The following is a 25962-nucleotide window of genomic DNA, read 5'->3' as shown; positions in this document are numbered from 1 at the left end:
GCTGGGCAGGCATCGTCCGATGGAGTCGAAGTTGTAGGAACTTTGATGTGGTTGTGGGGAAACATTGCATTGACATGATTGGCCTCGATTGTTTCGGATATTGTACTCCGTAACCGTAGCGGTCTGGTTGCTGCGAAAGGTCTAGCCAGGCAACTGGGGCAACTGGGGCAACTGGGGCATTTGGTGCAGCAAGTAACATTGAAGCTCTGTGCTACGGAGTGACAACATAGCCCCTCAAAAGTGTGTTGCGGCTGCTTGTTGTCAGGTGTGTCTGGTGTGTCTGGTGTCGGTCAATACATATCAAATCATACCTTGTGGCCACCCGAACAGGCGGCAAGGCAAATAGGTGCTCCACGTGTCAACCCTTGATTTTTGTCCGTCCTATTTTGTTTAAAACTGCCTATCTGGGCGTTTCCCCGGGCGGAGGGACGGGATCATGGCCTTGCCACCGCGGTAACTCAATGTAGGAAAGAACCGGCACGTCGTTGATGCTTTGGGTGCATTGGTCAGGTTGTATTGAGATTGTGCCGCCGCCGAACCGACCAAGTCCTGTATGGGTCTCGATAGCAAGCCTTCTCCTCGGGATGGACGACATGACTTGACTCCCTTCCTTTCTCGGTAAACGCTTTCCGTCGGCGTCGGTAGTCGAATCAGTAAGCAAGAGACTCCTACAAAGGTCAACCCCCGGTGCCCGGTACTGAAAACCCAGCTTCACAATGATTTAAAATCGAGTCTCGAGTTAGCCGCCTCGGGTGAGGAGGAGGCGTTGACTACCGATTTACGCAAGTATATAGTCAAGAGTATCGTGTTGCACATATTTCCTCTCGTTGGTGCACATCCAATATTCGCTGATGGGTATTCTCTTGTTTCGCATCGAGCACAGGGTAGGCACAAGGCCACGGTGACTAAGCGGAGCACCAAACCACCCACCCAATCAAGTGTGCTGCTGAAGAAAAGAAACATGCCGAAATTCTGACCAGGTGCAACCTTCGTCCTGATACGATTCCGAGACCTCAACCACACCTCAAGGGGGGGGCCGAGCGGAACACCACAATGGCCAGCCCGATTGCCCTGCGTCACCATACCGGGTGTCTGTCGCGAAGGAGCGCAAATCTCACTGCTGTCGCGTTATCAATTTCCCGCCCGCGACAGGCCGCCTTCTCAACCACAGCCCGTCAATGCAAACGCAAGACCAGAGACAGCAACAAAGGTCGCGGCGTGAGCAGCTTGTACGGGTCGGGGCCCCGGGAACACCTGTCCATGTCCGACATTCCTTTACCCAAGCCTCGCGACTTCCAACCGAAGATAGCCGTTGACCAAGACCACGGTCTGTGGGGGTTCTTCCCTGAGCCGGGCAAGGCGCTGTGGGCTCCCCACGAGACCGAGGAGCACGGAAGGGCATGGACGGTCGAAGAGCTCAGAAAGAAATCATGGGAAGATCTGCACTCGCTGTGGTGGGTATGCTGCAAAGAGAGGAACTTGCTGGCCACGTCCAAGGCCGAGTTGGCGCGAGGCAAGCTCGGATTCGGCGAGAGAGAGATTGATACAAGAAACGAGGAGGTAGTTATGCCGTCCATGCCCAGCAGGGCGACTCATTGTGCTCGGCTGTGGCTTTGGTACTGACCTTTGAAACCATAGGTCACGAAGACGATGAGGGCGATCAAACATGCCCTGACAGAGCGATGCTATACCTGGCAAGACGCCGTTGAGGTGGCTGCGTCGGATCCCGAGATCGACCTGGATGCCGAGGATGGACAGGTTTACAAGCCGGGCGCCTACGAGAACGATGTTGAAACAGAAGCAAATCTGACCGACAACGTCAGAGACGCGCCCCCCGCGCATGAACCTCCCAAGGCCGAGAAAGATGTTTGTCGATAGAAAGTTGAGGCAGTAGGAGAGGTGTGGCGACAGTGGCAGCAAATTGCAGCCTTTTTTTTTTTTTTTTTTTTTTTTTTGGTTCTTTTTCCCTTTCCAGGCTCGCTCTCGTTCCTTTTCCCGGGAAGGGAGGTTGGGGTGGTATGGAGGAGAGGAAGCCTCGACGAAAACGCGTGTACATTTGGAGAGACGCATGTAAAACAGGTATCAATCATTAGCAACGGCAACTTGATTACGCAGGACCCGCACCGGACGAGGGAAGCAGCGCCAGTAGCCTTGAGCTTCAGTTCCAGGGAGAGCTTGCGGCATAAGCATCGAACGGCCGCAAATCGAAGGGGGAGTTCATGTCATGGCCACGCTCATGTTGTCATAATGCCGTTTTCGAAAAATTGCTGGCTGGCCGGTAGTTATGGGGTAGTCAAGACGGAATGGAGCTCCACGGTCTTGAACTGGAAGCAAGTCTTTGTGCGGGACAGGATCGCAGGCTTGTTGACGGTCCGCTCGATGACATGGCGGGGACTCGGCCCCATCAACGGGGCATCATCGGCAGCATCATCAACAGCATCATCAACAGCATCATCAACAGCATCATCGACTTGGCACCCTCGGTGGCTCTTTTTGGATTCCAACTCCCCGTCGCGGCGGAAGGCCAGACATGGCCGGCCACCTTCCATCTTATCTTGCCTTGGGTATCCGAGGCCGTGCCGAGATTGACCTATCTTTCATCACCGCCCTTTATTGCAAGACGGGAGGGGAGGATCCCTGACGCCGCTAGGCGCAGAGTCCCCACACTTTGGCCGATGGATGGCTTCAATTGATCGTCTCCTCCCAAACCCCGCCGCCTTGAGTTGGTTGACCCCTCCACCCAACTCCCCAGTTACCCCCGTGTCCCGTGAGCCCAGAGCCCAGAGCCCAGAGCCCAGAGCCCAGTTGCCCAGGCCCTTCCTCCTTTCAGCTTCACACATAGCAAGCAAAGCAAAGCAAAGCAAAGCAAAGCAAGCACAAGCACAAGCACAAGCACAAGCAGCCTCCTCCGTCCATACCCGAAAACAAAAGTACAAAGCACAGAAAAAGCTGCCCGTGATGGACGAGATTGCCAAGGAATACGATGTTGTTGTGCTAGGCACTGGTGAGTTTGGCCTGGTCCGGTCCTACCGCTTCCCTACGCTGCTTCGACATCGACTGCAGCAAGGCCTGGCTGGCTGGTCCAGGAGCTTGTTTCCCCCTCCCCTTCCCCCGCCCGGGCTGAACGAGAAACTCTGGCTGACCGTTTGGGTCCGATTTGATCAAATGTCTTTCTGCCCAGGACTCACTGAATGTATTCTATCCGGGTAAGCCGTCTCGTCTCGTCAACAGTCCAGCGAGGGAGCAAGAACCATGGCGGCTGACTGAATGCTTGCACATCAGTGTGCTGAGTGTCAAGGGAAAGAGGGTCCTCCACATCGACCGCAACGACCACTACGGCGGGTATGTCTTCCCCCTCCAAAGTCGACAAACAAGGCTGGCGCAGCATCATGTGATGCTTCCTTGATATGAAATTCTTGTATTGCATATCACGCGCGAGACACAGTCCAAGTCTTTGCTAAGCCTTTCTCGCAACGCAGAGAAGCCGCGTCCGTGAATCTAGAAACAGTGCGTTCGCTCTCTCCCCCTTCCTGGTGCCGCTCCGGTCAACTCCCCGAGGTTTCTGTACTCGTTCACACATGTTGACGCCACACGCCGTGTATAGCTATTCAAGAAATATGGCACCTGCAAAGCCGGCGAGGAGCCCTGGAACAAGTACGGTCGGCTGAATGACTGGAACATTGACCTCGTACCCAAGTTCCTCATGTCCTCTGGAGAGCTGACCAACATACTCGTCTCCACCGATGTCACCCGATACCTCGAGTTCAAGCAAGTTGCTGGCAGCTTTGTCCAGCAAGGTGCCGCACCAAAGGCAACCGTTGCCAAGGTCCCCTCTGACGCAGGCGAAGCTCTCAAGTCTCCTCTGATGGGCATTTTCGAAAAGCGACGAATGAAGTCCTTTATAGAGTGGGTTGGCACGTTTGACGTCAAGGACCCTGCCACCCACAAAGGTGAAGAATCAACGCCACGACGTATCCGTGCAGTATCTCGTGGCTGACATGTTTCCAAAGGGCTCGACATGAACACTTGCACGATGAAGGATGTGTACGACAAATTCGGTCTTGAAACCACCACCAAGGACTTTATTGGCCATGCCATGGCTCTGTACCTTACCGATGACTACATCACCACTCCGGGACAGGCTCCCGACGCCATTGAACGCATCCGCCTCTACGGCAACTCGGTCTCGCGATACGGAAAGTCCCCCTACATCTACCCGCTCTATGGTCTCGGTGAACTGCCTCAAGGCTTTGCTCGCCTTTCCGCCATTTATGGAGGCACCTATATGCTCAACACCACGGTGGATGAACTGCTGTTTGACGGCGAGAAGGCGTCGGGTATCAAGGCAACCATGAAAAATGGCGCCGAGGAAATGAAGTTTGAAACCAAGGCCAAGATGATTCTGGGAGATCCCTCGTACTTTCCGAACAAGACCAAGGTTGTTGGCCACGTCTTGCGAGCCATCTGCATCCTGAACCACCCTTTGGCGGGCACCAACGACAGCGACTCTTCACAGTTGATTATTCCCCAATCTCAGGTTGGCCGCAAGAACGGTATGATCCCCTTCCCTTGTTCCCCTGCAACATTGCGGCACGCCCGCCATCTTTGCTGACAGAGCTATGCTCTCCTCCAACAGACATCTACATTGCCTGCGTCTCATCTGCCCACAACGTGTGCCCCAAGGGCTACTGGATTGCCATTGTCTCAACAATTGCCGAGTCATCTGCCAACCATCACCTTGAGCTGCAGCCTGGTCTGGACCGTCTAGGCAAGATTGAGGAACAATTCATGGTATGTGACACCCTCGGTCGACTCTGCAGGCATTTTCCGTAAAATCGAGCTAACGTTGGTGCCATTACCCTTTTTCGTAACTTTCAGGGTCCGCCAATTCCCATTCACGAGCCCCTTGAAGACGGTAGGAAGGACAACCTCTTCATTTCCAAGAGCTACGACGCTACAAGCCACTTTGAAACGACGACCGACGACGTCAAGGACATCTATCGCCGTTGTGCTGGCGAGGAGCTCAAGGTCGAGGGCTTGAGGGAAGGCATCACCGTTTCCGAGGAGTAAATTTTTTCAAAACGATTGTCAGGCAACGTGCAAGGAGGGGGGATGCACAGACACCCTTTTCTCCTTGTTTCTTCCCCTTTCTTGTTCTACTCTTTTTTTTCCTTTCCCGTTTTTTTTTTTTTTTTTTTTTTTTTTTTTCGTTTTCCCTTTATTTATCTTTCCCTTTCAATTCCAAGTTGTTGCTGCTGGTGGGGACTGCGTTGTCTGGGGTAAAATTTCTGTCCACTTTATGCGAAACGGCTTGCAAATAGCGGCAAGAAGAGGCCTCTTCTCTCCCCCCGGAGCTCTTTGCCGTGGTAAATTTTGACGAGCAGGTGCGAGGATTCTTCGCGGGTGGTCTATTCATCGTGGCAAGGAGGCGGCTGGCTATTTGCAACGTCGAGCGGGTGCCTCTTGCGAAGGAAAACATGCTATGCATTGCCGAGTCCTGAGCAACAGGTCATGCATCCACTGATGTCGTCAAAGTTTCCTAAACGTCATGACATGACGAATCTACTGATTGTTCTGGACATGAAAACCGATGGATTGGCATGGACATGTGTGAATGTTTAATGTTGTGAATTTCCCAGCAGACACGAGACATGACGAACCCATCCTCCTGGACAATGTGAAAAGTTGAAACGTCTCAAACCCCCCCCCCCCCCCCCCCCCCCCTTTCCCCCCAAACAAGATCAAGGCCATCACCCTGGACATGTGAAATCAGCCAGCCGCACTTGCTCTCAACCAATATCCCAAAGTTGCCCATCCCTTCTTCTGGCATGTTCCGTCAACGCCCCAAACTCCCGCAGCAGACAATTCGCTGCACCTAGGACAGCAGACATGGGCACAGCTCACGGTGGCAACCGACAGAAGCAACGGGGGTGCGTGCGCTTAATCATCTGCGCGCCTCTTTTGCTACGCTTGCCTTTTTTTTATTTTTTATTTTTTTCATCGTCTGGACGTCTTGCCCATGCCGCGCTTGCCAGAGTACTACGAGCAACAGTCAGCGCGGGTCCACATGAGACGGCATGACACGGAACAGTAAGAATGCAAGGACGAGGGGGGGAGGGTTCGGGGCGGGAGGACATCTTACCAGGTGCTTTTCAAGAGAGACAGTGGTGTGCCTGTCGGCCTCACCCTGTCGAGCCATGCGGTTCATCCTCTTCTGGTTGAGCTTGGCGATGCGCTCGGCCTTTGTCCGGGTGAGCTCGTCCGCCACGCCGTCCTCGCGGCGGTTGGTGGTGGGTGCCCTGCTCTTGGATCGAGCGCGCAGGCGGTCTCGGGCGCTCTGGTCCACGTCCATGGCCTCGCCGTCCTCGGTGGCCAGTCGGCTCCTGGACATGGAGCGGCCGCGACGGGGTTCCTTTGGCTGCGCCCGGTCGGCCAGGTGGGTGGTGTCGACGCCCAGCTGGTCTAGAGCATCCTCGAGCTCCGAGTACGTCTTCTTGACGGCCTTGCGGGGGATGATGGCCTGGTTCTTGAGCCTCTTCTTCATGCGAGCCTCGTTCCGGATCAGCTGCTGCTTCTCGCGTATGAGCTCCGCCTTTCTCAGAACCTCGGCTTCATCGTCGTCGCCAAGGTCCTCTTCCGAGTCGTAGTAGCCTTCCTGCTCCAGCTTCTCCTCCTCCTCCTCGAGGGCGGCCAGCTTGGCCTCGATGTCGGGATCGACAAAGTCGTAGACGTTCTTTCCGTCAAAAATCTCGGGAATCGCGTCGTACTTCCATTCGGGGTTGTCGAGGATATAGTTGGCGCGCATGTCGACGCTGTAGACACCAGCGCCGCCGTTCTCCTCCTCGACGTCCCTCGCCAGCTTGCGGCGCTGCGGATCTTGCTTGTCGTACTTCTTCATGCTCTTCACAGCGTCGGGGATGAACGTCTCGCGAGTTTGCCCGTCCATGGGTGTGGCGACGTGGATGCGGGACATGACGTCTGCCAGTCGCCCACCGATGGCACCGTCGTTGCTGGTACCGGCCTTGAGCTTCTGGTTGACTCGCTCGGCGATGAGACGTTCGCAAGCGGAATTCTTGACTTCCTGTACACCCTCCTGCGTGTTGCAGGAGAGTTGGAGCATCTCAACGTTGTCCGACTTGACCAACCCCTCCAGCTCAGCCTGTAGCTCGGGGCTCAGATCTTCGGGTCGAGTGACGTCAATCTTGTTCACGACCAGGAAGACCAGCTTGTTGGAGAACAGCGGCTTGATGCTCTTGAAGAGCTGGATTTGGGCCTGGACGGTGTACCCGCACTGCTCTGAAAGATCCATGAAGTAGAGGATAGCGGATCGAAGATGAGCGATGGCAGTGATGCTAATTTTGCGCGTCAACATTTACTCCACACCTCACGAGAAACCCAAAAAAAAAAAAAGGAAAAAAGGAAAAAAAAGAAAGGGTGAAAGCTTGGCGATGAGTTTTGCTATTTTGGGCATTACCTTTGCATCTCAATAGTATTCATCTCCTCGAGGGGATGATCCAGAATTCCAGGGGTGTCAATGGCCTGGAATCGTAAATACTTGTAGTCAAAGTGGCCCACAAACAAACTCTTGGTCGTAAAGGCGTACGGTTGGACATCAACGTCGGCTCTAGTGATGCTTCTCAAGAAACTGGACTTGCCCACATTGGGATAGCCACAAATGAGCAATGTACGGGTATTTGGATCTATGGAAGGGAGACGCCCCAGATGCTGCCGGACCTGGTCAAGATATAGCAGCGGGTCTTTTAAGCGCTTGATGATGGTGGCCATGCGACCAAGCGCAGCCCTCTTGAGCTGCTTGCATTGGAACAGGGACTGGCCGTATTTGAGCAGTCGCACATAGTCCCTGGAAATGGTCTCAATCAAATGCTTCGCCGTCGAGAGCTGGCCGAGGGCAATACGAAAGTGGTCGGCATCGTATAGAGTGTTGAGCAAATCTTTGTGGAAAGGATGTATGTCCTGCAGCCTCGGGAAACTCTCGAGAATGGCGCCGAACTTTTCCGAGAAAGTTTCTTGGGAGAATTTGACCTTTCTGGTGTAGAAAGCTGGGCCAGTTTGTCAGCGAGAACCGCAAACTGCAGCAAGCTTCGTGATTTGCACACGAGAAGGCTTCATGAACCCCCCGCGTCGCCGCCATACCTCGAATCCTGCTAATTTTGAATCCAGCCCGAATCTGCGTCGGTAACTTGCGTTGCGTTCTACTCAGCACGATGTCTAGAAACTCTTGCTGAGTGGGAACAGGAGGAATATCCTTCCAAGTCGTCTTCATACTGGGCGATCGGGGCTCCTGAAGAGAAAGAGAGGGGAAAGAAAAAAAGAGGCGACGAAAAATGAGACGCAGTGGACACTACGGTTGCCGATTGCTGGCTGGGGATAACCAAATCCTAAGCGACCATGGCATGGCATGGCATGGCATGGCATGCCAATCCAAGGCGGTCACAATTTTTTTTTTGGGTTGGTGGGGGCAAACGGCCTATCGATAAATCGCCAGCATCCAATGGCTGCCGAAGATCACGCGCCACATCATACCAACAAGTTATAACTCCATTACGACTTATCCCAGGAACTGTTCCACGCTTATGCACTCGTGGTCACTAAAATCATGTCCTTCTTTAACCGCGCGCTTTATAAGGAGGAGAGTCAAGTTCCCAAAATGATGCATGAACTGATGCATCTTCAACATGGCGCAGATGTACAGAGTATGCACACATATAACAGCGGTAATAGCCCATCAGCAAACACATCCTCTAACAGCGAGCGTTACGTTGCATCTTCTCGTCCTTTATTCATCCATCCCCTTCACGAAAGCCACATCATGTCTCAAATCAACACACCTCAGCTCAAGAAACTCTGTGACCAAGTCCAGCATAAGCCGGAGTGGGCCACAACCAAATTCTGGAACTACGTTTCTTTTCATGGAGGCCAAGAGAGCCAATGCCCACTGCTGATCTAATCGCCGAGGTTGAATACCAGGCGTTTACCGCTTGCTGTGGCGCACCTCTACCATACCGGGAGGTCATCCATCTGGGCAACGACATGCGTGGGCAGCAAGACTAGTATATGTATGTATGGGCCTATCAGTACAATGACGATTGCCCGACGCCATTCTGGCCTTCGGGAGACACGCTCTCGGCAAGGCAAGGGGCGAATATGCCGAATATTCCACCCAGGGACGGGGTATCATTCGCAAGCAACTTAGAGGCGGCGTTACAGATCCGTAACACATTCGTCGAGCAAGTCGATGATCAAAAAGGTGCTCTTCAAGTTCGGATCTTGCAGAATATTTGTAAAGATCTCGGATAAGACCCACCACGAATTCACATCCTCTAGCAACCGATTGCCCAGGTCATTGTACTTCTTCTGCACGTGGGGGATGAGCAATTCCTGTTCCTCGACGAGTAGGTAAATGAGCCCACGTAGCACGGCCATTGCGTTGTTGATGCGCGAGTCGGTGGTGCCCTGGCAGAAGAAGTAGGACACTAGATTCGCGGTCTGCTTCTTCAACTTGTCGATAATGCCGCAGAGTAACATGGTCTTGCCCTTTCCGGGATCGCCCTTGATCCAGAGCAGTCGGCTCTGTTCGTCGTTGCGCCATTGCTGGAAATCGTCGTTGTCGAGGATCCAGCCGTACGAGTCCTTGAGAAGGCCCCCCTTTGTCTGCTCGATGCACCTCTTGTCGTCGCGGGGGTCAGTCAATCGTAGGTCGGCAATGCATCGATTGGGTTCGGTTCGTTGTAGTTGTGGACTTGAGTGTAGTTGTTTCCAACCTGAATTCTGCTTTCGCCATCGGCGTTCACATTCCGGGCGAGGTTTGTTGGTCATGCCGTTGGTCGTGCCATGTGCTTGTTGTTATTCACTGACGCCATTGTGGTATTGGTGATGACCAGAATGGCTTTCCTGCCCGGGCTGAGCAGGCTCGGAGTTGGTTGCGGACGGCGCTTGGGTGAACCACTGAGATGCCTTCTTTCGTCAACCGTACCAACTCCTCACGCGGCGCAGCCCGCACCAAAAGGCTCCTCTCGGACACAAGAAAATCTCGCATCAATTCGCCTCACACGACCAGCATGGCCGAAGTTTTTGGCACCGTGGCCGGCGCTTTGAGCGTAGCGGCCTTGTTCAACAACTGCGTCGACTGCTTCGAATACATCCAACTGAGCCGCCATTTCGGCCGAGACTTCGAACGCTGCCAACTGAAACTCGACGTGGCCAATATCCGATTGGGCACATGGGGCGAGACACTCGCGATCAACGATGACCCACGCTTTGCCACCGACGCGCCTGACGACAGAGATTCTCGACAGGTCCAAGCGATACTAGAAGAGATCGGGCTGCTCTTCCAGACCGTACAGAAGTCATCCAAGCGATACGAGATCATTGTCAGCCAAGATGAGTTGATGCGCTTCGAAGACAAGGACATGCCGCCGGTGATTCGGGGACTGCACGGCCGACTGGGGGGTTGTCGCTCGCCAGAGACATAAGCGAACGGGCCTGATGAAGAAGGCGGCGTGGGCGCTGTGTGACGGCAAGAACTTGGACAAGCTGGTAGAGCCAATTACGGGATTTGTGGATGATCTGGAGAAGCTATCTCCCGTGAAGACCACGCCTCGCAAGCTCGTGGAGCTAGGAATTGACGAGGTGGTCGACGAGCCGAGCTTAAAGGTTCTGCAGGACGCCGCTGCCGGTACTGATAGTGTCTTGTCCGAGGCCGTTACCGAGAAGATTCAGGGAATCGCGGGGAGACACTATGTAAAGCATATCAAGGGTGAAGAGAGGGCAAAGGTGCGAGTCGGGAATGATTGGAGCGAGACTGCCTTAGCTCGTGGCACGGGTATCGCAGATCGGACCGCGAACCTAGCGGATTCCGTTGAGGCGAAGGGTCTGGCACGTCCGCGGTACACATCAGGAATCAGTACGGCGGGCGGGGCATCTTCGACTAAAGCAATCCCCTGACCTTATTTCGTCCCTAGTCAACGATAGCTAGGACTTTCCCGCAATAGTTAGGTCTAGGGCATAGAAGGGCGACTAGTACCATGCAATGTACATCTTGGACCCTATATCCTAATCAGCGGAAAGCGCCAAGGACAGGAACTAGATATATCTAAGGGGACGCACTTCAACCTCTCGGCGAGACGGTTGCGCGAGACAGTTGCGCTCGTGCTTCGACAGCTTGTCCCGCCCATCAATGGGGAGCTCGTAACCGCCATCGGGGAGGCGATGCTTCTTCATGAATAGTCCAAGCTCGGCATCGTACATAGCGGCGATTGCATCGACAGAAACTGTCTCGTTTCTTCGCTTTTGTAGAAGCCATGGCGCCATCGATTGAGGTGGAATGATGATCAGTTCGACGAGAGAGGGTGGGAATGAGGGGTATGGCCCTCGTCTTGCTCCGGCAAGTCTCCAAGCCTAGAGAAACAAGCATAGATCCGAGACGCTGCACTTTCCAGGACCTCTACGAACTCGATTTCCAAGAGTCACTCCTTCCTCTTGGAGCCTTGCCTCGGCTTCCCGAAACTTCCTGCAATACATCTAACTGCCTTGCATCGGCCTGTTGTGATATATGCTTGTGCGCGAGGTGCTGAGCATCATTTAGCATCATTTTGATCCTGTCATCTGGCCATAGAAATGGAAATGGCATTGGATAGTGATTGACTTGCCAAGGAGCGGTTTGAGCGAAACTCCCAGTCAATGACGACCAAGAAGTTCAAATCATCATCAACTATAATGTTTTGGTGCTTTCTTTCTCGAGGTCCATGTGGTTGGGGGGATATTCTTCGGTAGAACCCTGGAAGAATGTCGTAGACTGTATTGACAATATCGAGAAAAAACTAACACACCCAGCCTGCGGAAGTGAAGTGCGACAGGCCTTTGCCAGAAGTGCTCTCATGACAGTTCGCCCGGCCCAAAGCTGCTTCTCCAAGAGCCGAGGAGTACTCGACAGCTTTAGAGAAAGGCCCTCGTGACAGCAAGCCTTCGGATGCAGCGGAAGATGGCTTATCGATGATGCGATCTCCGGTGTTTTTTTATACCGGAGACAGACCCAATCAGTGGATATGTCAAGCTTGCCAGCGACGTTTGAATCGCCGTCCACTGAGCCATGTATAGACTAGGCACCATTAGAATGGTCCAAAGCAGGCGAGAAAGAAAGAACTGACAGGCAATTTATAAAAGTCCGGCACAACGTCTTGCAGCGTGTTCCCACGAAAGCCCTCTATCAGCATGTACATACAGTACTGTAGCACCAGCATCAGTACATAGCAAGCTGAGCAGCAATAACTGTACTCCCTAAGCCGTGGTGCAAGCCCGTTGCCATCACGCGGGCAATCTTCCATCCGATGGTGAGTAGGTACGTACCACTTTCCTTTGGGCGCCGATGTGCCCCGCAACCCCACCTAACAACAGGCAGGTAGGTACTGAAAGTTTCTTGTAGTTCTCTTGGAACCTCTTAATTGTTTGAGCGCGAGTAGAGCGCGAGTTTTTCTTTATCCCTTACACTTTCCTTCTTCCGCATCGCGATTGTGAGCATTATTCGCAATCCTTCCGAGAAACATATACTGCCATCCAAGAAGCCGCACAAGTCTGCAACAGGCTTACACCCATCATCTCTCATACCTCGCTCCTCATACTCGTCATCTTTTCAGACACAATACCGCCATGGCCCGTCAGCTCGCCCCGTACAAGCAAGAGTTCCTTGAGGCGGCCGTCAATGGCGGTGTGCTAAAATTCGGCAACTTCGAGTTGAAGTCGAAGAGAATTTCTCCCTACTTCTTCAATGCTGGTGAATTTCACACTGCTCGGATGGCTGGTGCCATCTCTGTCGCTTTCGCCAAGACGATATTGGATGCCCAGCAGAATGCTGGCCTCGAGTTTGATATAGTTTTCGGCCCGGCATACAAAGGAATCCCTCTTTGCTCCGCCATAACCATCAAGCTTGGCGAGCTTGCTCCTCAGAACCTGGATACCGTTTCCTACTCATTCGACAGGAAGGAGGCCAAGGACCACGGTGAAGGAGGCAGCATCGTAGGCGCCAGCCTGAAGGGGAAAAAGATTCTGATCGTCGATGATGTCATCACAGCTGGACTCGCAAAGAGAGAAGCCATTGACAAGATCACAAAGCAGGGTGGTATTGTTACCGGCATAATCGTAGCCTTGGATCGCATGGAAAAGCTTCCTGCTGCTGATAGTGACGATTCCAAGCCTGGTCCCAGCGCGATCGGCGAGTTGACGAAAGAATACGGCATTCCCATCTTCGCGATCCTCACTCTTGATGACATTCTTGAGGGCATAAAAAGCTTTGCTTCCGAGGATGATGTCAAGCGCCTCGGCGAGTATCGTCAAAAATACAGGGCAACGGATTGAATGGAAGAAAAAGAACGTATTGTAGCTATCAAGTTTGGCATCAGTGACGTTGCGTGACATGAGACGGGCGTTGTTTTGCGACACATGACAATATCTCCAACGCAAAACTAAAATCCGGCACAGGTTCCGTTTCGCTTCTCATCTGACTCCGTAGAAATGTGCTTCCTGCTTTCAAATTGCATTCAGTGGGCTTCCTGGACGAGATGAACTCTGGTGCTTTCTCCCGGTCGTTTCCTTGACCCAAATCAGATGTGGCCTTGGACCCCTGCCGTGCAAGGACAAGTGTTTGCAGACGCTGGCGAAGCATTCTATCGACGCGCTCGAATTCACACGCTCTTGTTCTTGTCTGGTCGGTTGAAGCGCATTGGTCCTTGGGGGCCGGGAAGGTTGAGCACCTATTTATTGACTCTTGACTTCAGCGTCTCTGCTGTGGCATTCCTTGCATTGCACCGTTGAAACTCACCATGTTGTGCCAGTCAGGACCGGCAACCTTCGTTTCGCTTTTCCCGACGCAGGTAAAACCAACTTGGATGAAAAAGCCGATGAGAGACTGAGTAAATCAATAAGCGCTTGTCCATGCATGTTTATTGAAAAGAACACAGCTACCTCTTTGCAAATGAGAGCAATGCGATCAGCTATTCCTGACTCATTCATCATTTGGATGTATGCTTTCATGGCCGTCTTCCCAATCCCGACACCTTGAACTTCGGGACATACCGAGAAGGAATGCAGGCATATTGTTCTTCCTGATACCTGGTGACCTAGAGGGGAGTTGCATGAAGCTGATGGATCCCGCCAATTGTGAGGTATTAAAATGTCATGATCTGTCACGTACAGTCTCTTTCCCAAGGTAGCAATTATGTGGGCGAACATGACACGCATAGACCCGTCTACTCTACCGGTCTCTACGGGACGGGCAAAAGGCAATGTTCTGATCTGCCAACTTTGTGCGTCACATGGGCGATACGTGTTAAACAGCCCGAAGCAAATGTTTCCACATCTCCTCAGACAATACTCGATCTGAAACATTGTCAGACAGACATCTATGCATGGTACAAATACGCGCAACGTCGGTATATACCTGGTCTTTGGTGCAGGCTTGGCTCTGGTCTGGCAACGCAGCATGTTCTAGGGCTTCGCATGCATTCACGTCGGCCGAGGTAAGAGGGGAGAGCATCGGCGCCCAATGAAAAGGGATCACCTTTCGGCGTAAAGCTTCAGGCGATTTTTGCTTCTGCATTCGAGCCTGTGCCAAACTTCTTTGGGCTTGAACCACCTCTTCATCGTCCTCGTCAGAGTCTCCGATCGCGCAATCGTCAAGGGCATGTGGATCGTGCGACATGTCTGAATCGAGGCGTCGCTGTTTATTATCCATGGATTCAGCAATGTTTCGTTTGAAGCCTAGGTCATCGGCCAAGTTTCGATCCTATACCATCTCGTTTGTCAGTCCAGCTGCGGCAACTGGTAGGGGAAGTATGGCGAGAGGGCGATAGGAGAAGCGAAACCTTGAGCAGGAAGCTGGTTGGAGGATACGATTAGGACGCTTATGACCCTGAATACCGGTTTCAATGATGTGAAGAGTGACGAGGCTGTGCCAGGTGTCGGAGTTTGGAGAAAAAAATAAATTCGTCAGCTTTGACTTATCGAGAAGTGAGAGCAGTACTGACGAGGCAAAGGTAGAAGGAACATTGCACAGGAGAACAAGTCAACTCAACAGTGTCAACTGACAAAGAGCGCATAGATCGAGCTTGACCATCTGCTGGCCAGGTATTGGTTATAGTTGGTGTCGCACCTAATTCTGGTGGACGTACCACTTCAGCTTGCGGTGGCCGTCGTGGTGCTGGTGCGGAGTAGTTGTATGAAGGAGTCACCTCGAGCAATTCTCTTGGAAAGCACACAAGCAAGCCCATTCAACATATCTTTTGCGCCGCCGTCGAGGAATCAAGCAATGCGAACATGTGATATTGGTTTGATTGCGGTAGGTTCAAAGACATGAAAGGTCAATTTGGAGTTACGAGGAATCGCGATTTCATGCTTGACCCTCGTAAGGTAACTACACCAGAAAGAATGGAAGTGCCGAGGTTATTTTCCACCGGAAGCTGGGAGGGATCTTTGATTGCGGGCGAATGAAAAAGTACCTAAAGTATCAACTGCCCTTTGGACCTCTTTTGTTTTTGTCTGCTGAGGTGAATGCCTCTGGGAGCGGTATGAAGTAGGTGGGCATACATCGGACAGCTAGAACTTGGTGGACGGCAATGTTGACAGAAAGCTGAGTGAAGTCGCCAACGCCTGGTACTTGAGCGCTTCCAAAGGCAGCCAAGTTCTGGAGTCTTGCATGTTGTGCTAGGTACGCGAGCCAGAATCTCACCCCTCGAGCAGAGAGAGGTAAGGGGGTCGGCGGGTATCAAGTTGTCAACAAAGCTTGCAATTGTGCGACAACCGTGAAGTCGCCGGATAGGACTTGAGAGGGTGTTAGCTGATGGTACGGAGAACAGAAAATGTGAAAAAAAAATTTTTTTTAAAAAAAAAAATTAGACATACAACCCCTGACAGAGTGAGTTGAGACTTGAAAGGAGACTGAAGTCGATTCCGGTGATGCAAAGGCAAGAACTCTGGTTGCCTCCGCGGAACAAGGGCCTGGGGACGTTGGTGCCTGGAGAGTGAACGCTGAAGGCACAACCGGACGCAAAACGGGGCGCGCCTTCCAGTCCTTTGGTTGTGACTGTGTGGTCACTTCTGATAATGCAATGCAGTTACGAAAGGACAACAACTACTCGGGAGGCCCCAGTCATCCATCTCCTTTCAATATCTACATGAATTATTTACATTTTTGACTGGAGATGGCGGAACAGAAAGCCCGTTCTACCCGCGTACCATCCAAAACATATGTACATCAATTGATGTAATCATCAGGACTTGTCAGGTGGGCCCCCCCTGTCAAACCCCCCCCCCCCCCCCCCGCCCCTCCGGGCCTTAACATCCCTGCTCCCCGCTGCTGAGGCTGCTGAGGGGATCATGGATCGTTCAGTGTTGATGACGGGATCGACCCAACCGGATGGCCGAGGATGGTACAAATTGCACAACAGAACATTAGCAGGACTCCTGAGAACCAGCACGTCTGTAGCCTTCATTAGCCTACTCTGTACGACTGAGACAAATGCTTGCTGCTTGCTGCTTGTTTCGGATCGGGCCCGAGTCTTCTGAACGGCGCCCCTGCGACACCTGTGGCTTCTCCTGTACTGCACTTGTACTGTACTGTACGTTCTGAGGGCGGGCGATGCCAGGCTGGGCTGGGCGCATTTATCACAAGTCTCGCCTGAACTCGCCTGAACTCACCCCCTGTCACAACCACCACCACGCGGACCCCCCCCCCTCTCTTCCTCCCTCCTCTTTCTACTATAGTATGCGGCTTTCGCTTCTCAGCCAGCACCGAAAATAAGGGCCTGGCAGTTTCTACTCACGCACGACTCTTCGGCCTTGGCTGGGCCACGGGTTTCCCCCCCTCCCCCTCCCCCTTCCCTCTTTATTTTCCACTGTCCATTGCGACATCTATCCGCTGCGATCCAGCCGACGCTGGGCTGGTCGCCTTGAACTGCCATGTGAGCTTCCTTGACAAGAATGACGAGGATCGAGAAAAGGACCCAGCCATGCCGTCAAGCTGACCAGAAACTCCCACTCTTCGCTCTTCAGGCAAATCACACTCAACATCTTCAATCCCCAAGCTGGGGACCAGGACACGTTGTTGAACCTGGAGATTTTTCCCGACATGACGCTCGAGACCCTTCGCGAGTCCGTCCGGGCTGATACCAACATCCCCACCAGTTCGCTACATATCTATCACAACGGTCGCCTCCTCACAGACGAGACCAAGACGATGGAGCAATTGCAGGTTCCGGATGGTGGCATGCTTGCCGTCCACGTCAGACACCTCAGGAGCGACGCTCGAGTTGCCGATCCACCCACATCCACGTCCATGGCATCGCAAGCCCAACCAACGCCTCAGCGATCGCGACTGCAAACTGGCGGTGGGACTGACTCGGAGCTGATTCGACTGCAGATTTTGGGCAACCCCCACCTAAGAGAGCAGCTGCAAAGACAGCACCCAGAACTTGCTGCCGCGGTGGATGAACCCGCGCGCTTCTCCCAAATACTGCAGAGCAGCCAAGATAGAGAACGAAGTGAGCGAGAGGAGAGACAGCGGGAAATCGAGAGGCTGAATCAAGATCCTTTCAACGTGGAAAATCAGAGAAGAATCGAGGACATGATCCGCCAAGAGAGGGTCATGGAAAACCTACAAAGTGCCATGGAACACAATCCAGAAGGTGAGCAAAGCAAGCCTTTGATGTCTGACACGGCGTGGCCATGATAATGTGCTTAAGCTTCTTCTAGTGTTTGGTCGTGTGCATTTATTGTACATTGATGTCGAGGTCAGCGGACACAAGGTTAAAGCTTTGGTGGATTCTGGAGCGCAAGCGACCATCATGTCCCCTGCTTGTGCTGAGGCGTGCGGTATCATGCGACTCATCGACACCAGATTTGCAGGAGTAGCTCGTGGTGTCGGCACGGCCAAGATCCTTGGCCGCGTTCACTCGGCGCAGATCAAGGTTGGCAACTTGTTCTTTCCTTGTAGTTTCACCGTCATGGAGGGCAAGACAACACATTTGCTCCTGGGTCTGGATATGTTGAAGCGATACCAAGCAACCATTGATCTGTCCCGAGACATGCTCATAATCCAGGGAGAAGAGGTTCCCTTTTTAGGAGAAGCCGACATTCCCAAGGACGAAGAGCCTGTAGAACACGAACCCACGATTCCCGGACCAGCAGGCACCACCATTGGCCAGGAGACCGGTGCTGTTCTTCCCCCCGCTCGAGCAGCACGAGATCCGGCGTCGCTACCGGCGACGGCCTCGGGGACGCAGCCCCCGGCAGGCCATCATGCGGCTGCCACTGCTGCTCCTGGTCCAAGCCCAGCTCCATCGCTTTCCACCGCCGCAGCCAACCCTGCGCCAGTGCCAAGGGTCACTCCCGCTCACGTCGAGAGTCTTATTGCCATGGGAGCCACGCGAGAGCAGGCAACTCAGGCTCTACAGGCTGCCGATGACAATCTGGAGGTGGCAGCCGGATTGATCTTTTTCTAGGGGCTGTGGGAATTCTATGGGCCGGACGTGAAAAAAAAAAAGGGGGGATGGATCACGCAAGGCACGCGTGGAGAGCATGACTTGACATGGTTTTAAGACGCGTCTGAAGGAATGGAACCACGTGGTTTGGCTGTTGAGTATGGGAACGCATGTAAAATCGTTAAGATCCATTATAGAGGTGGCTTCTGAAAGACGTAAATGCGAAACATGGAAATCAAAGGAATCGGCCATAGACAAGATCAACTAGTTTCAAAAGAAGGAAGAAGAAAAAAATGGCCATCCGTGGATTGGTGACAAGGAGTGACAAGGTGTGAACCACGCCGCCCCTTTTATATTTTCCCCTTTTTTTTTTCTACTACGAGTCTCGTATACAAAATAACCTATACTACACGACGTCGTAGCATTTAGCGAATCTTGTAAACACAAGGCTTGAGAATGGAGGTCTCGTCATTGTCAGCTTTGTCGTCAGCTTCTTCTTCTTCTTCTTCATCCCACTTTGGTGCAAAGCGGTTCATCCTGTTGCCTGCCTTGGGGGCCTGCTCCTGTCGTTTGACGCCCTTTCCGGTTGTGGGAGTAGCTCCCTTGACAAAATGCAGCTTCACAAACATCCGATTCGTCAAGTCGACCGCATCTGACCTATCCCCTTGCAAAACGAACCCCCTCTTCTGGAGGGCCGCCACGAAGGCAGTGACGTCGGTTTCGCGACGGCGGTCATCACTGCCGTCCACTTCTACCGCCAGGTCCTCGCTGTGAACGGCATTGGCTGCTGCTTCGCGGGCAGCCTTGGCCTTTTTACTCAGCGCAGCGTCGCTCCTTCTGCGGTTCCCTACGCTGTGCTCCACCACGGCGGCGGTTCTACGGACGGGGCCGAAGCGGGATTTGATCTCGGCTATCCACAGCTCGCCTTTCCAGTGGAGGATGCGATAGGCCTCCTCCACAAAGTCGAGCCAGTTGGTGCCCATGAGGGCGAGGCAGAAGATGGCCACGTTGACTGAGCCGTCTTCCAGGGGGAGATGGGCAATGTCTGCCTTGGTGACCAGGGGGCTCGGGCTGTGCAGATCAAAGCTCAGGATGTCGAGGCGCAGCTTTGACTTGTCCCTCTGAAGCGACTCGGAGAGCCGAGCGTCGCCGCAGCCCAGGTCGGCGATTATGCAAGTTCCCATGGTACGGGGCAATGCCATCTTGGAGCGTTGCGAGGGTGGCGGTGCCGGTCGCCCCTTTGCGGGCGGCTTGGCTCTGGCGCGGCTGCGAATGTCGTCCAGGAAGCTGTCGACGGGGTTTTCCGGCCACACCCTGACCTGCCGCCTGAAGCCTTGGTGGTACTCGTCAAACATTTCGGGGGACTCTTGAAAAAGGGAAAAGGCCTCCTCGGAGGGCTTGGTGTACAGCGTCTCGTTCAAGTGCCGGAAGCGCGCGGACGTGAGCTTTTCCCTCATGGAGGCTTGCAACGGCGTCAGCTTGGTCGGGGCCGGCGGCAACGACGCTTGAGCCAGGGGTGGTGCGGGAGCATCGGGAGCCGAGGGCGTTGACGAGGCCTTGGCGGTCGATTTCGCGCGACACTGCTCAGAAGAAGCGCCTCCGTCGTCGCCCCGGGGTGGTTGTCGAGCCTTCTTCTTTCCGTTCTTGCCCTTGCCCTCCTTCTTACCCTTGCTCTCGTCTGCGTTTTCCCCTGATGCCGAGCCAGACGCGGCGAAGCCCGCGGTCGCTGCTGCAGAGTTTTCCGTTCTCGGGCGTTTTCCCGCACCGGACGCGCCTTTGACAGCGGCCTCCCCTGCTCCGTCGTCTTTACCGGCCTTGCCGGCAACGAGAGTCTGGTACAGGTCGGCGACGTTGGAAGGCGTGACGACCTGCGAGTCTCGGCCAGCAGCGCCATTTCTCTTCCGCTTCTTCGGGTTCGTTGCGGACGGCCCGTTAGCCGCTGAAGCTGTTTCGGACCTGAGGTCGTCCACGGACACGGACCATCCTGGGACAGCAAACATGTCGGGCTTGTGATGCTTCTTTTTTTGGTGGTGGTGGTGGTGGTGGTGGTGGTGGTGGATAGTCCGCCACTCTGTGACAATAAGGGGAGCAAATAGAGGGACAGCAGAGCAGGGGCGGGTTGGGGTAGCACTGCGGACGTACGCTCCAAACCATTCGAGGGTACATATAATGAAATAATGCTGGATCGTTGTCGAGACACCCGCTGCGCGTGCCGTCTGGGGAGGTACCAGACTTTTTGGATTTTTTATTTTTTTTTCTGGGTCTGGAGCTTTATCGGCGAGTGGGTGGTGCGTGCGCTCCTATCGGCCAAGCTAGGAGATAGGTACCTAATTTATGTCTTCTCAAATCTCGGCTTGTCACACCAAGTTGCCTCCATTACTGGCTGGTGATGTGATGAGATGGTGCGAATTCAGAGGGTGACTCCTAGTATAACCCAGTGGTTTGTTTTTTTTTCTTTCTTTTCTTCATTACCCCCCCATCTCGCTCTCAGGTTTGAAAATTTCAATGCCCATTGTCCCTGAGGGGAAAGTACACGGCAACTTTACAGCTGTTTAGGGATAAATCACACAAGAAGGCTGGGACAAAGCTATGCTGGACAATACTTGTACCTGCGTGCGATTTGGGGATGACAATGGTCCTTGCCATTCAGGTTTAATAAGCAATACATTGACCAGCTCTCGCCATGTATACCGTCAATATTACGGAGTGCTCCCATCTCGGCCGAGGTAGCAACCAATCTTGAAAAGGGAGGCCTCCTGTTGAGGACGATACATACATACTTTGCTCCAAATTCGAGGCACAAGTCATACTCGTGTGCCGCCGAATTCTCTCAGGTCTATCAGGCCGGGTCAATCTGCTTTAATAGCTACTATACTTACCTACTACCAGTTAAAACAAGTACCTAATATCAATGTAGCTGCTAGGTAATCTTACTATGTACCTACCTTAGCTTGTTTTACTACCTTATTTCACCGCCTTATTACACCGCAATAACACCACACAATGCATCAAAACACAGCATTTAAAATACTCAGACATTCTCATACGATGCATCTCATAATATCTCCTCCGGGAACCCTGCCGGGGCCCGCCTGCGACGGTTTTTTTCGCCTGCAGCGAGCTTCTGCTTAGAAAGCATGGCAGAATCTTGATTCTTCACCGCCTTTTACGTAGCAGAATCTGGCCGCCTGTTTTTGTAGCATCATGTTCAACATTTGTATTTTTTAGGTAATTTCATCGACTAAGGTACCTAAGGTAGTTAGTTCCCTGGATGATCTGAGACAGATGTCTCCACAGTTCGGCCTCACTTGTTGTTGCACGTTCAAAGCGGGAAAGAGCACCTACGCTCTTCCTGCTTGCCTTCCGATTTCTTTGTAAAGCTCCAGGCAAAGCTCCGCTTTCCCTAATAAACAAGATAGACATGATATCATTGTTTACGTGTTTAACTTTTACACGTTAGATAGCGTTCATGTTCTCCGCTAGAGTTTGACAGTCTTGTTAGTGTTGAATGGTTCTAGATCCCAACCGTCTGGTCTCTTCAAGTTCTTGCGCTAGCATGCCTCAACATGAAACAGCCTCGAATCTCAAAAAAGTCCGCAAGCTATGCCATGTCGTGCAAGCACAGTTGGGCAGAAGCTTCTCCTCGGATGACGTGAAATGTTTTCAGGTTGCATCTCGGTGCATGGTGACACGAGCTTCATTAAACCGGTGCTCCTGCAGCCTAGCCTGTTGGATACATTGAGCGTATGCCAACGGAAATGCCGCAAGTGCTTGGGGCGCGGCACTCTCATGACTTTGCGTCAAACCCGCCGACCCCGTGGCGGAGCACTGGCTGCTAGGAGCTTGTTCATCGTCGGCGCTGACGGCCGGCTGCCAGGCTACTCGCAGCAAAGACTAGGTGTGGTGAGTTTGAAAGCGCACATGGTGCCACCAACCCAACTGACTGGGTGTCGGACTTTGGACCACAGGCGGGCCGACAGCTGGCTTTATCCAACCAGAATCTTCTGTCACACGGCAAATCCAGGGAGATGGTGTTTCTGGACGGCAGTAGCCAATCGTCTGAGCCCTGTCGTTCTCGGTGAAGGTGGGCTCTTCGGAGAACTTGTTGATGTTGGCAGTATGATGTCGTCGACGGCGAAAGCCTTCACAATGACATGTCGCCGTACGGTACAAAGCTCCTGATACCGAGAATTCACCGTATGTAGAGAGAGAGAGAGAGACTCGGTCAGTCTGACAATAAGACGAGATTGTTTGCTGACACACAAGATCCTACCAGGTTACCGCTACTACCCGCCAGTCCTGTGCGGATTACATGATGCCGAAAAATTCGGGTGGTTCACGAGGAATCGGCCGGCTACGAAGAAACTTGGACATGTCGTTGGCTTTATCTAACAGTGTGTCGGATGCTTAGATACTAGCCGGTGCAAACCCAGGGCAGGCCGGGATATTTCCCCCCCTTCTTCCTGCTTCTTGTAGGGGAGGGCTTGCGGTCGGCAATGCACGGTGCTCTCAGAGTCATGATCCTTGCCACGGAGTCTCGCAAGCATGCCGCATCGTACTACTTGAAGTGCGATCTGCCAGCCCCCAGCTGTGCAAGGGGCGTTGCATGCAGAGGCAGGCGGAACCGGCTGCAGCGCAACCATCCTTTTGGGTCGCAAAATTTGCAATCCAAATCGCCATCGCCATCGCCTTGTACAAGGTGTCTCTCAAGTGAAGTTGGCGTCAGGCTCACAAGTCGCTCGTGTGACTCGAGAAAGATTTGTAGCACGGGTTCATTTAGATGCCGCTGAATAAAGTCGGAACCCTGTGGTCCAGTGGAAGGAGGAAAAAACCACTCGGTATAGAGAGAACTGGGGCGAGACGAGACTACCGCTTAGCTCCAGTACGAAGACTATTACGTTAAGAAACCAGGGCGTTGAGAGCCCTAATAAATTCCCTCGTAAATTGCAAGGAAGGCGGTTGGATTCGGGCCATGATGACACCAGTAGCACCGCCAGTACTGCAGCATTATCGACACCAACACCAGCATGAATTCGACACCCATGCCATGATACATACCACCGGCATCATCACCAATAACGTGAAAACGATCGATACAGGTGGCATAGCCACGAAGCAGTCTCATCAACCGAGTAGTGCTTTGCTCTCGAAGCTTCGCCTGGGCCTAGGACGCTGATGGAACCCATGCAGCATCAGGGCATGGTACGGCTGGTGATGACGCCGCGATATCGACCATGCTGCTGGTTTTGATGCCGCCGGAATTGCTGATTCTTGGCACTGCCGCCGGCATCAATAATCCTACCGGAGTTGATACTGCCAGCAGATGGTGACGATGCCGCGCCTGTGCGAAGAGCCTCCATTACCGGCCTGGGATAAAGTGGTGCCCTTTACGTTTGTTTGCGAGGGATGCTCGATCAAGCAGGACGCACCTCAAGCCGAACTCGAGATGAAACTCTGTGTGGTAATGGAAGGAATCGATAGCCAAGTCGGCTGCTACCTTCTGCGCAAACCCTCGGGTTGTCCTGGACTCTGTCAGACATCTGGAGTCAGATGATGGATGCTTGCTTCGGGGATTGTTTTTTTCGGCCAATGCTTTAGCGCAAGCTGTGGGTGGCCGTGCCTAGTGGACGTACAGTACAAGTACAGTACCAGTACAGTACTGTATCTATTTGCTACAGTCTGGTATTTGGGAGGGCAAGGGCCGTCTGGAGGTCCCACTATCGATGGGCTCCACTGAACCCGCAAGACTGGGCCGGGCTCTGGCATCTCTGGCATCCTGCAGGACATTCCATTGTCCGTACGTACAGAGGGCTCAGGGCACATGGAGCTTCGTGCAGGACGGGCATGGCTACATATGCTCTGATCAGGTTGCCAAGCCCCTTCCCGGCTTGTGTGAGGCGTGAGGCGTGAGGCGTCCTTGCGTGGTATACCAGGTCCAAGTCCCAGACGACCCGTCTCGTCCGTCAGGGACGGTTGGGTCAAGCTCAATTCTACGGCGTACCGACCCAGCGGAGATCTACGTCCGGCTCTTGCTAGCTCCAGTCAACTCTCCCAACCAGGTCGAGTCCGGCGCCGCATGAAGCCAAACCAGACGCAACGCCCCTCGACGCCCCTCAACGCCCCTCGACGCCCCTCAACGCCCCTCAAAGCCCCCTAACCCAACCCCCCCCCCTCCCCTCCCAACGCTCCGTAAACGTATGTCGGCTCTGGTCGCACCAGCTCTTGGCAGCCCAATTGCGAGCTGTCCCAGCTGGCTTGGCCCAGCCAGATCGTCGCTGGCCCGCTGGCTTCTGCAGGCCCAAGTTTGTACCAGATTAGCTGCCCGTGCATTCTTCCATTGACCAGACCCAGACCTCATGGGATTGGACGATTGGAGCTCCCAGTCCTCTCTCCCTCTCCCCCACTCCCCCCCCCATCGAATCCATGCGAGATCTTTCCCGCTCTTGAGCAAATGATCATCGTCACAAGCTCCCCTTGTTCGCTGTTCGCTGCCCGTTGTTCCTTGCTCGTTGCTCGTTATTCGAACCCTAATATCCATCCCCCCCCTTCCCCCCCCTTCCCCCCCCTTCCCCCCCCCCAAGTTGGCTCAGGTCGCACGCGGTTGAAATTCGATTCCGGCCACTCCGTACTGCCCGCGGCTCTACTGGGAGCTTCTCTCATTTGCACGGCTTCATATTGCTGTGTATCCTTGTCCTTGTTGTGTGTATACGGTGCCGCTCCGATTGCGCAACAAGAGCTGGTGGCCAAGACCACACCATGCCATCAGGATCTAGACCCTTTGCCGGCATCCACCAGACCAAAAGGCAAAGTTGAAGTTTTGGTTTTGCAACTTTTCCATCTCACAGCTTCAATCCCTCCTTCCCATCGATTCCTCACATCGGCAAGAAGAAAGAGGGGTCTTGGTCTTGGTGTCTTTGCTTTGCCAGGACCTGCGAGCCCCCGTGCCGACCCTCGACCACTCACTCTCTAAAGACGTTTGTCTCATCTGGTTGTCTTCGTCCCGTCCTAGAACCTACCTACCTCCTGGTATCCGACCTCCAGACCTACCCTACCGCCTTTCCGTCCGTCTGTCCTTGTGTTACTCCTACGGCGTTTCACGCTCTTCAGCAACTCCTTGCCTCGAACCTTTTCCCTCTGCAATCCTGGCAATTCCTCGGCTTGAAACTAGTCATTACTGCCTGCTGTCGGCTCCTCACCCTCTTCTCGTCCCCTCATCACGTCCATCGTCAAGACTGTTTTGCTTGACCAGAGATCGCTCTTTCCCTTCCGTCTTGCCTACTTCAACTTTCAGTGATAGTGTCGTCATTCTTACAAGCGTGCGGGCGGACAACGACTCGGACCTCCTCCACATCTCCTCCACGGCGGCATACCCCCATCATGTAAGAAAACGCATAGGAGGTCAAGGTGTAGTAGGTCGAACGACGTACGTATTGCCGGTCTCATGTCATTGATGTGCGACACGATCAATCCATAG

The 25962-nt window shown here is 53.4% G+C and overlaps 11 protein-coding genes across 11 annotated transcripts; 5 read left to right on the top strand and 6 right to left on the bottom strand.

The window, feature by feature from the left end:
• Positions 1–1053: 1053 nt before the first annotated feature.
• Positions 1054–1878, top strand: UV8b_01238 (uncharacterized protein; the record flags this gene model as incomplete). Its single annotated transcript, XM_043138736.1, has 2 exons — positions 1054–1560; positions 1639–1878. 2 exons carry the CDS (start codon positions 1054–1056, stop codon positions 1876–1878), a joined length of 747 nt encoding a protein of 248 aa, XP_042994670.1.
• A 1080-nt stretch (positions 1879–2958) lies between these two features.
• UV8b_01237 (uncharacterized protein) lies at positions 2959–5070 on the top strand (the record flags this gene model as incomplete). The annotated part of the gene is made up of 8 exons (XM_043138735.1): positions 2959–3004; positions 3182–3206; positions 3283–3342; positions 3480–3507; positions 3605–3950; positions 4011–4553; positions 4637–4791; positions 4879–5070. 8 exons carry the CDS (start codon positions 2959–2961, stop codon positions 5068–5070), a joined length of 1395 nt encoding a protein of 464 aa, XP_042994669.1.
• Positions 5071–5997: 927 nt separating this feature from the next.
• UV8b_01236 (uncharacterized protein) lies at positions 5998–8284 on the bottom strand (the record flags this gene model as incomplete). Its single annotated transcript, XM_043138734.1, has 4 exons — positions 5998–6039; positions 6143–7352; positions 7475–8060; positions 8155–8284. 4 exons carry the CDS (start codon positions 8282–8284, stop codon positions 5998–6000), a joined length of 1968 nt encoding a protein of 655 aa, XP_042994668.1.
• Positions 8285–9222: 938 nt separating this feature from the next.
• On the bottom strand, positions 9223–9837 carry UV8b_01235 (uncharacterized protein; the record flags this gene model as incomplete). The annotated part of the gene is made up of 1 exon (XM_043138733.1): positions 9223–9837. The coding sequence occupies one exon, from the start codon at positions 9835–9837 to the stop codon at positions 9223–9225; it is 615 nt and encodes a 204-aa protein (XP_042994667.1).
• Positions 9838–10079: 242 nt separating this feature from the next.
• UV8b_01234 (uncharacterized protein) lies at positions 10080–10952 on the top strand (the record flags this gene model as incomplete). The annotated part of the gene is made up of 3 exons (XM_043138732.1): positions 10080–10439; positions 10486–10794; positions 10926–10952. The coding sequence occupies 3 exons, from the start codon at positions 10080–10082 to the stop codon at positions 10950–10952; spliced, it is 696 nt and encodes a 231-aa protein (XP_042994666.1).
• A 66-nt stretch (positions 10953–11018) lies between these two features.
• Positions 11019–11331, bottom strand: UV8b_01233 (uncharacterized protein; the record flags this gene model as incomplete). Its single annotated transcript, XM_043138731.1, has 2 exons — positions 11019–11066; positions 11128–11331. 2 exons carry the CDS (start codon positions 11329–11331, stop codon positions 11019–11021), a joined length of 252 nt encoding a protein of 83 aa, XP_042994665.1.
• A 1335-nt stretch (positions 11332–12666) lies between these two features.
• UV8b_01232 (uncharacterized protein) lies at positions 12667–13371 on the top strand (the record flags this gene model as incomplete). The annotated part of the gene is made up of 1 exon (XM_043138730.1): positions 12667–13371. The coding sequence occupies one exon, from the start codon at positions 12667–12669 to the stop codon at positions 13369–13371; it is 705 nt and encodes a 234-aa protein (XP_042994664.1).
• Positions 13372–13697: 326 nt separating this feature from the next.
• On the bottom strand, positions 13698–14746 carry UV8b_01231 (uncharacterized protein; the record flags this gene model as incomplete). Its single annotated transcript, XM_043138729.1, has 4 exons — positions 13698–13766; positions 13835–13921; positions 13978–14391; positions 14453–14746. 4 exons carry the CDS (start codon positions 14744–14746, stop codon positions 13698–13700), a joined length of 864 nt encoding a protein of 287 aa, XP_042994663.1.
• Positions 14747–15517: 771 nt separating this feature from the next.
• UV8b_01230 (uncharacterized protein) lies at positions 15518–16265 on the bottom strand (the record flags this gene model as incomplete). Its single annotated transcript, XM_043138728.1, has 4 exons — positions 15518–15666; positions 15740–15831; positions 15913–16038; positions 16246–16265. 4 exons carry the CDS (start codon positions 16263–16265, stop codon positions 15518–15520), a joined length of 387 nt encoding a protein of 128 aa, XP_042994662.1.
• Positions 16266–17137: 872 nt separating this feature from the next.
• Positions 17138–18509, top strand: UV8b_01229 (uncharacterized protein; the record flags this gene model as incomplete). Its single annotated transcript, XM_043138727.1, has 2 exons — positions 17138–17693; positions 17761–18509. 2 exons carry the CDS (start codon positions 17138–17140, stop codon positions 18507–18509), a joined length of 1305 nt encoding a protein of 434 aa, XP_042994661.1.
• Positions 18510–18913: 404 nt separating this feature from the next.
• On the bottom strand, positions 18914–20488 carry UV8b_01228 (uncharacterized protein; the record flags this gene model as incomplete). Its single annotated transcript, XM_043138726.1, has 1 exon — positions 18914–20488. One exon carries the CDS (start codon positions 20486–20488, stop codon positions 18914–18916), a length of 1575 nt encoding a protein of 524 aa, XP_042994660.1.
• Between the last annotated feature and the right edge of the window lie 5474 nt (positions 20489–25962).

Source organism: Ustilaginoidea virens, chromosome 1 (genome assembly GCF_000687475.1).
Source record: "Ustilaginoidea virens chromosome 1, complete sequence".
In the NCBI taxonomy this organism is placed as follows: domain Eukaryota; kingdom Fungi; phylum Ascomycota; class Sordariomycetes; order Hypocreales; family Clavicipitaceae; genus Ustilaginoidea; species Ustilaginoidea virens.
The sequence above is the reverse complement of the archived record's forward strand: the minus strand, read 5'-3'. Positions and strand labels throughout refer to the sequence as shown.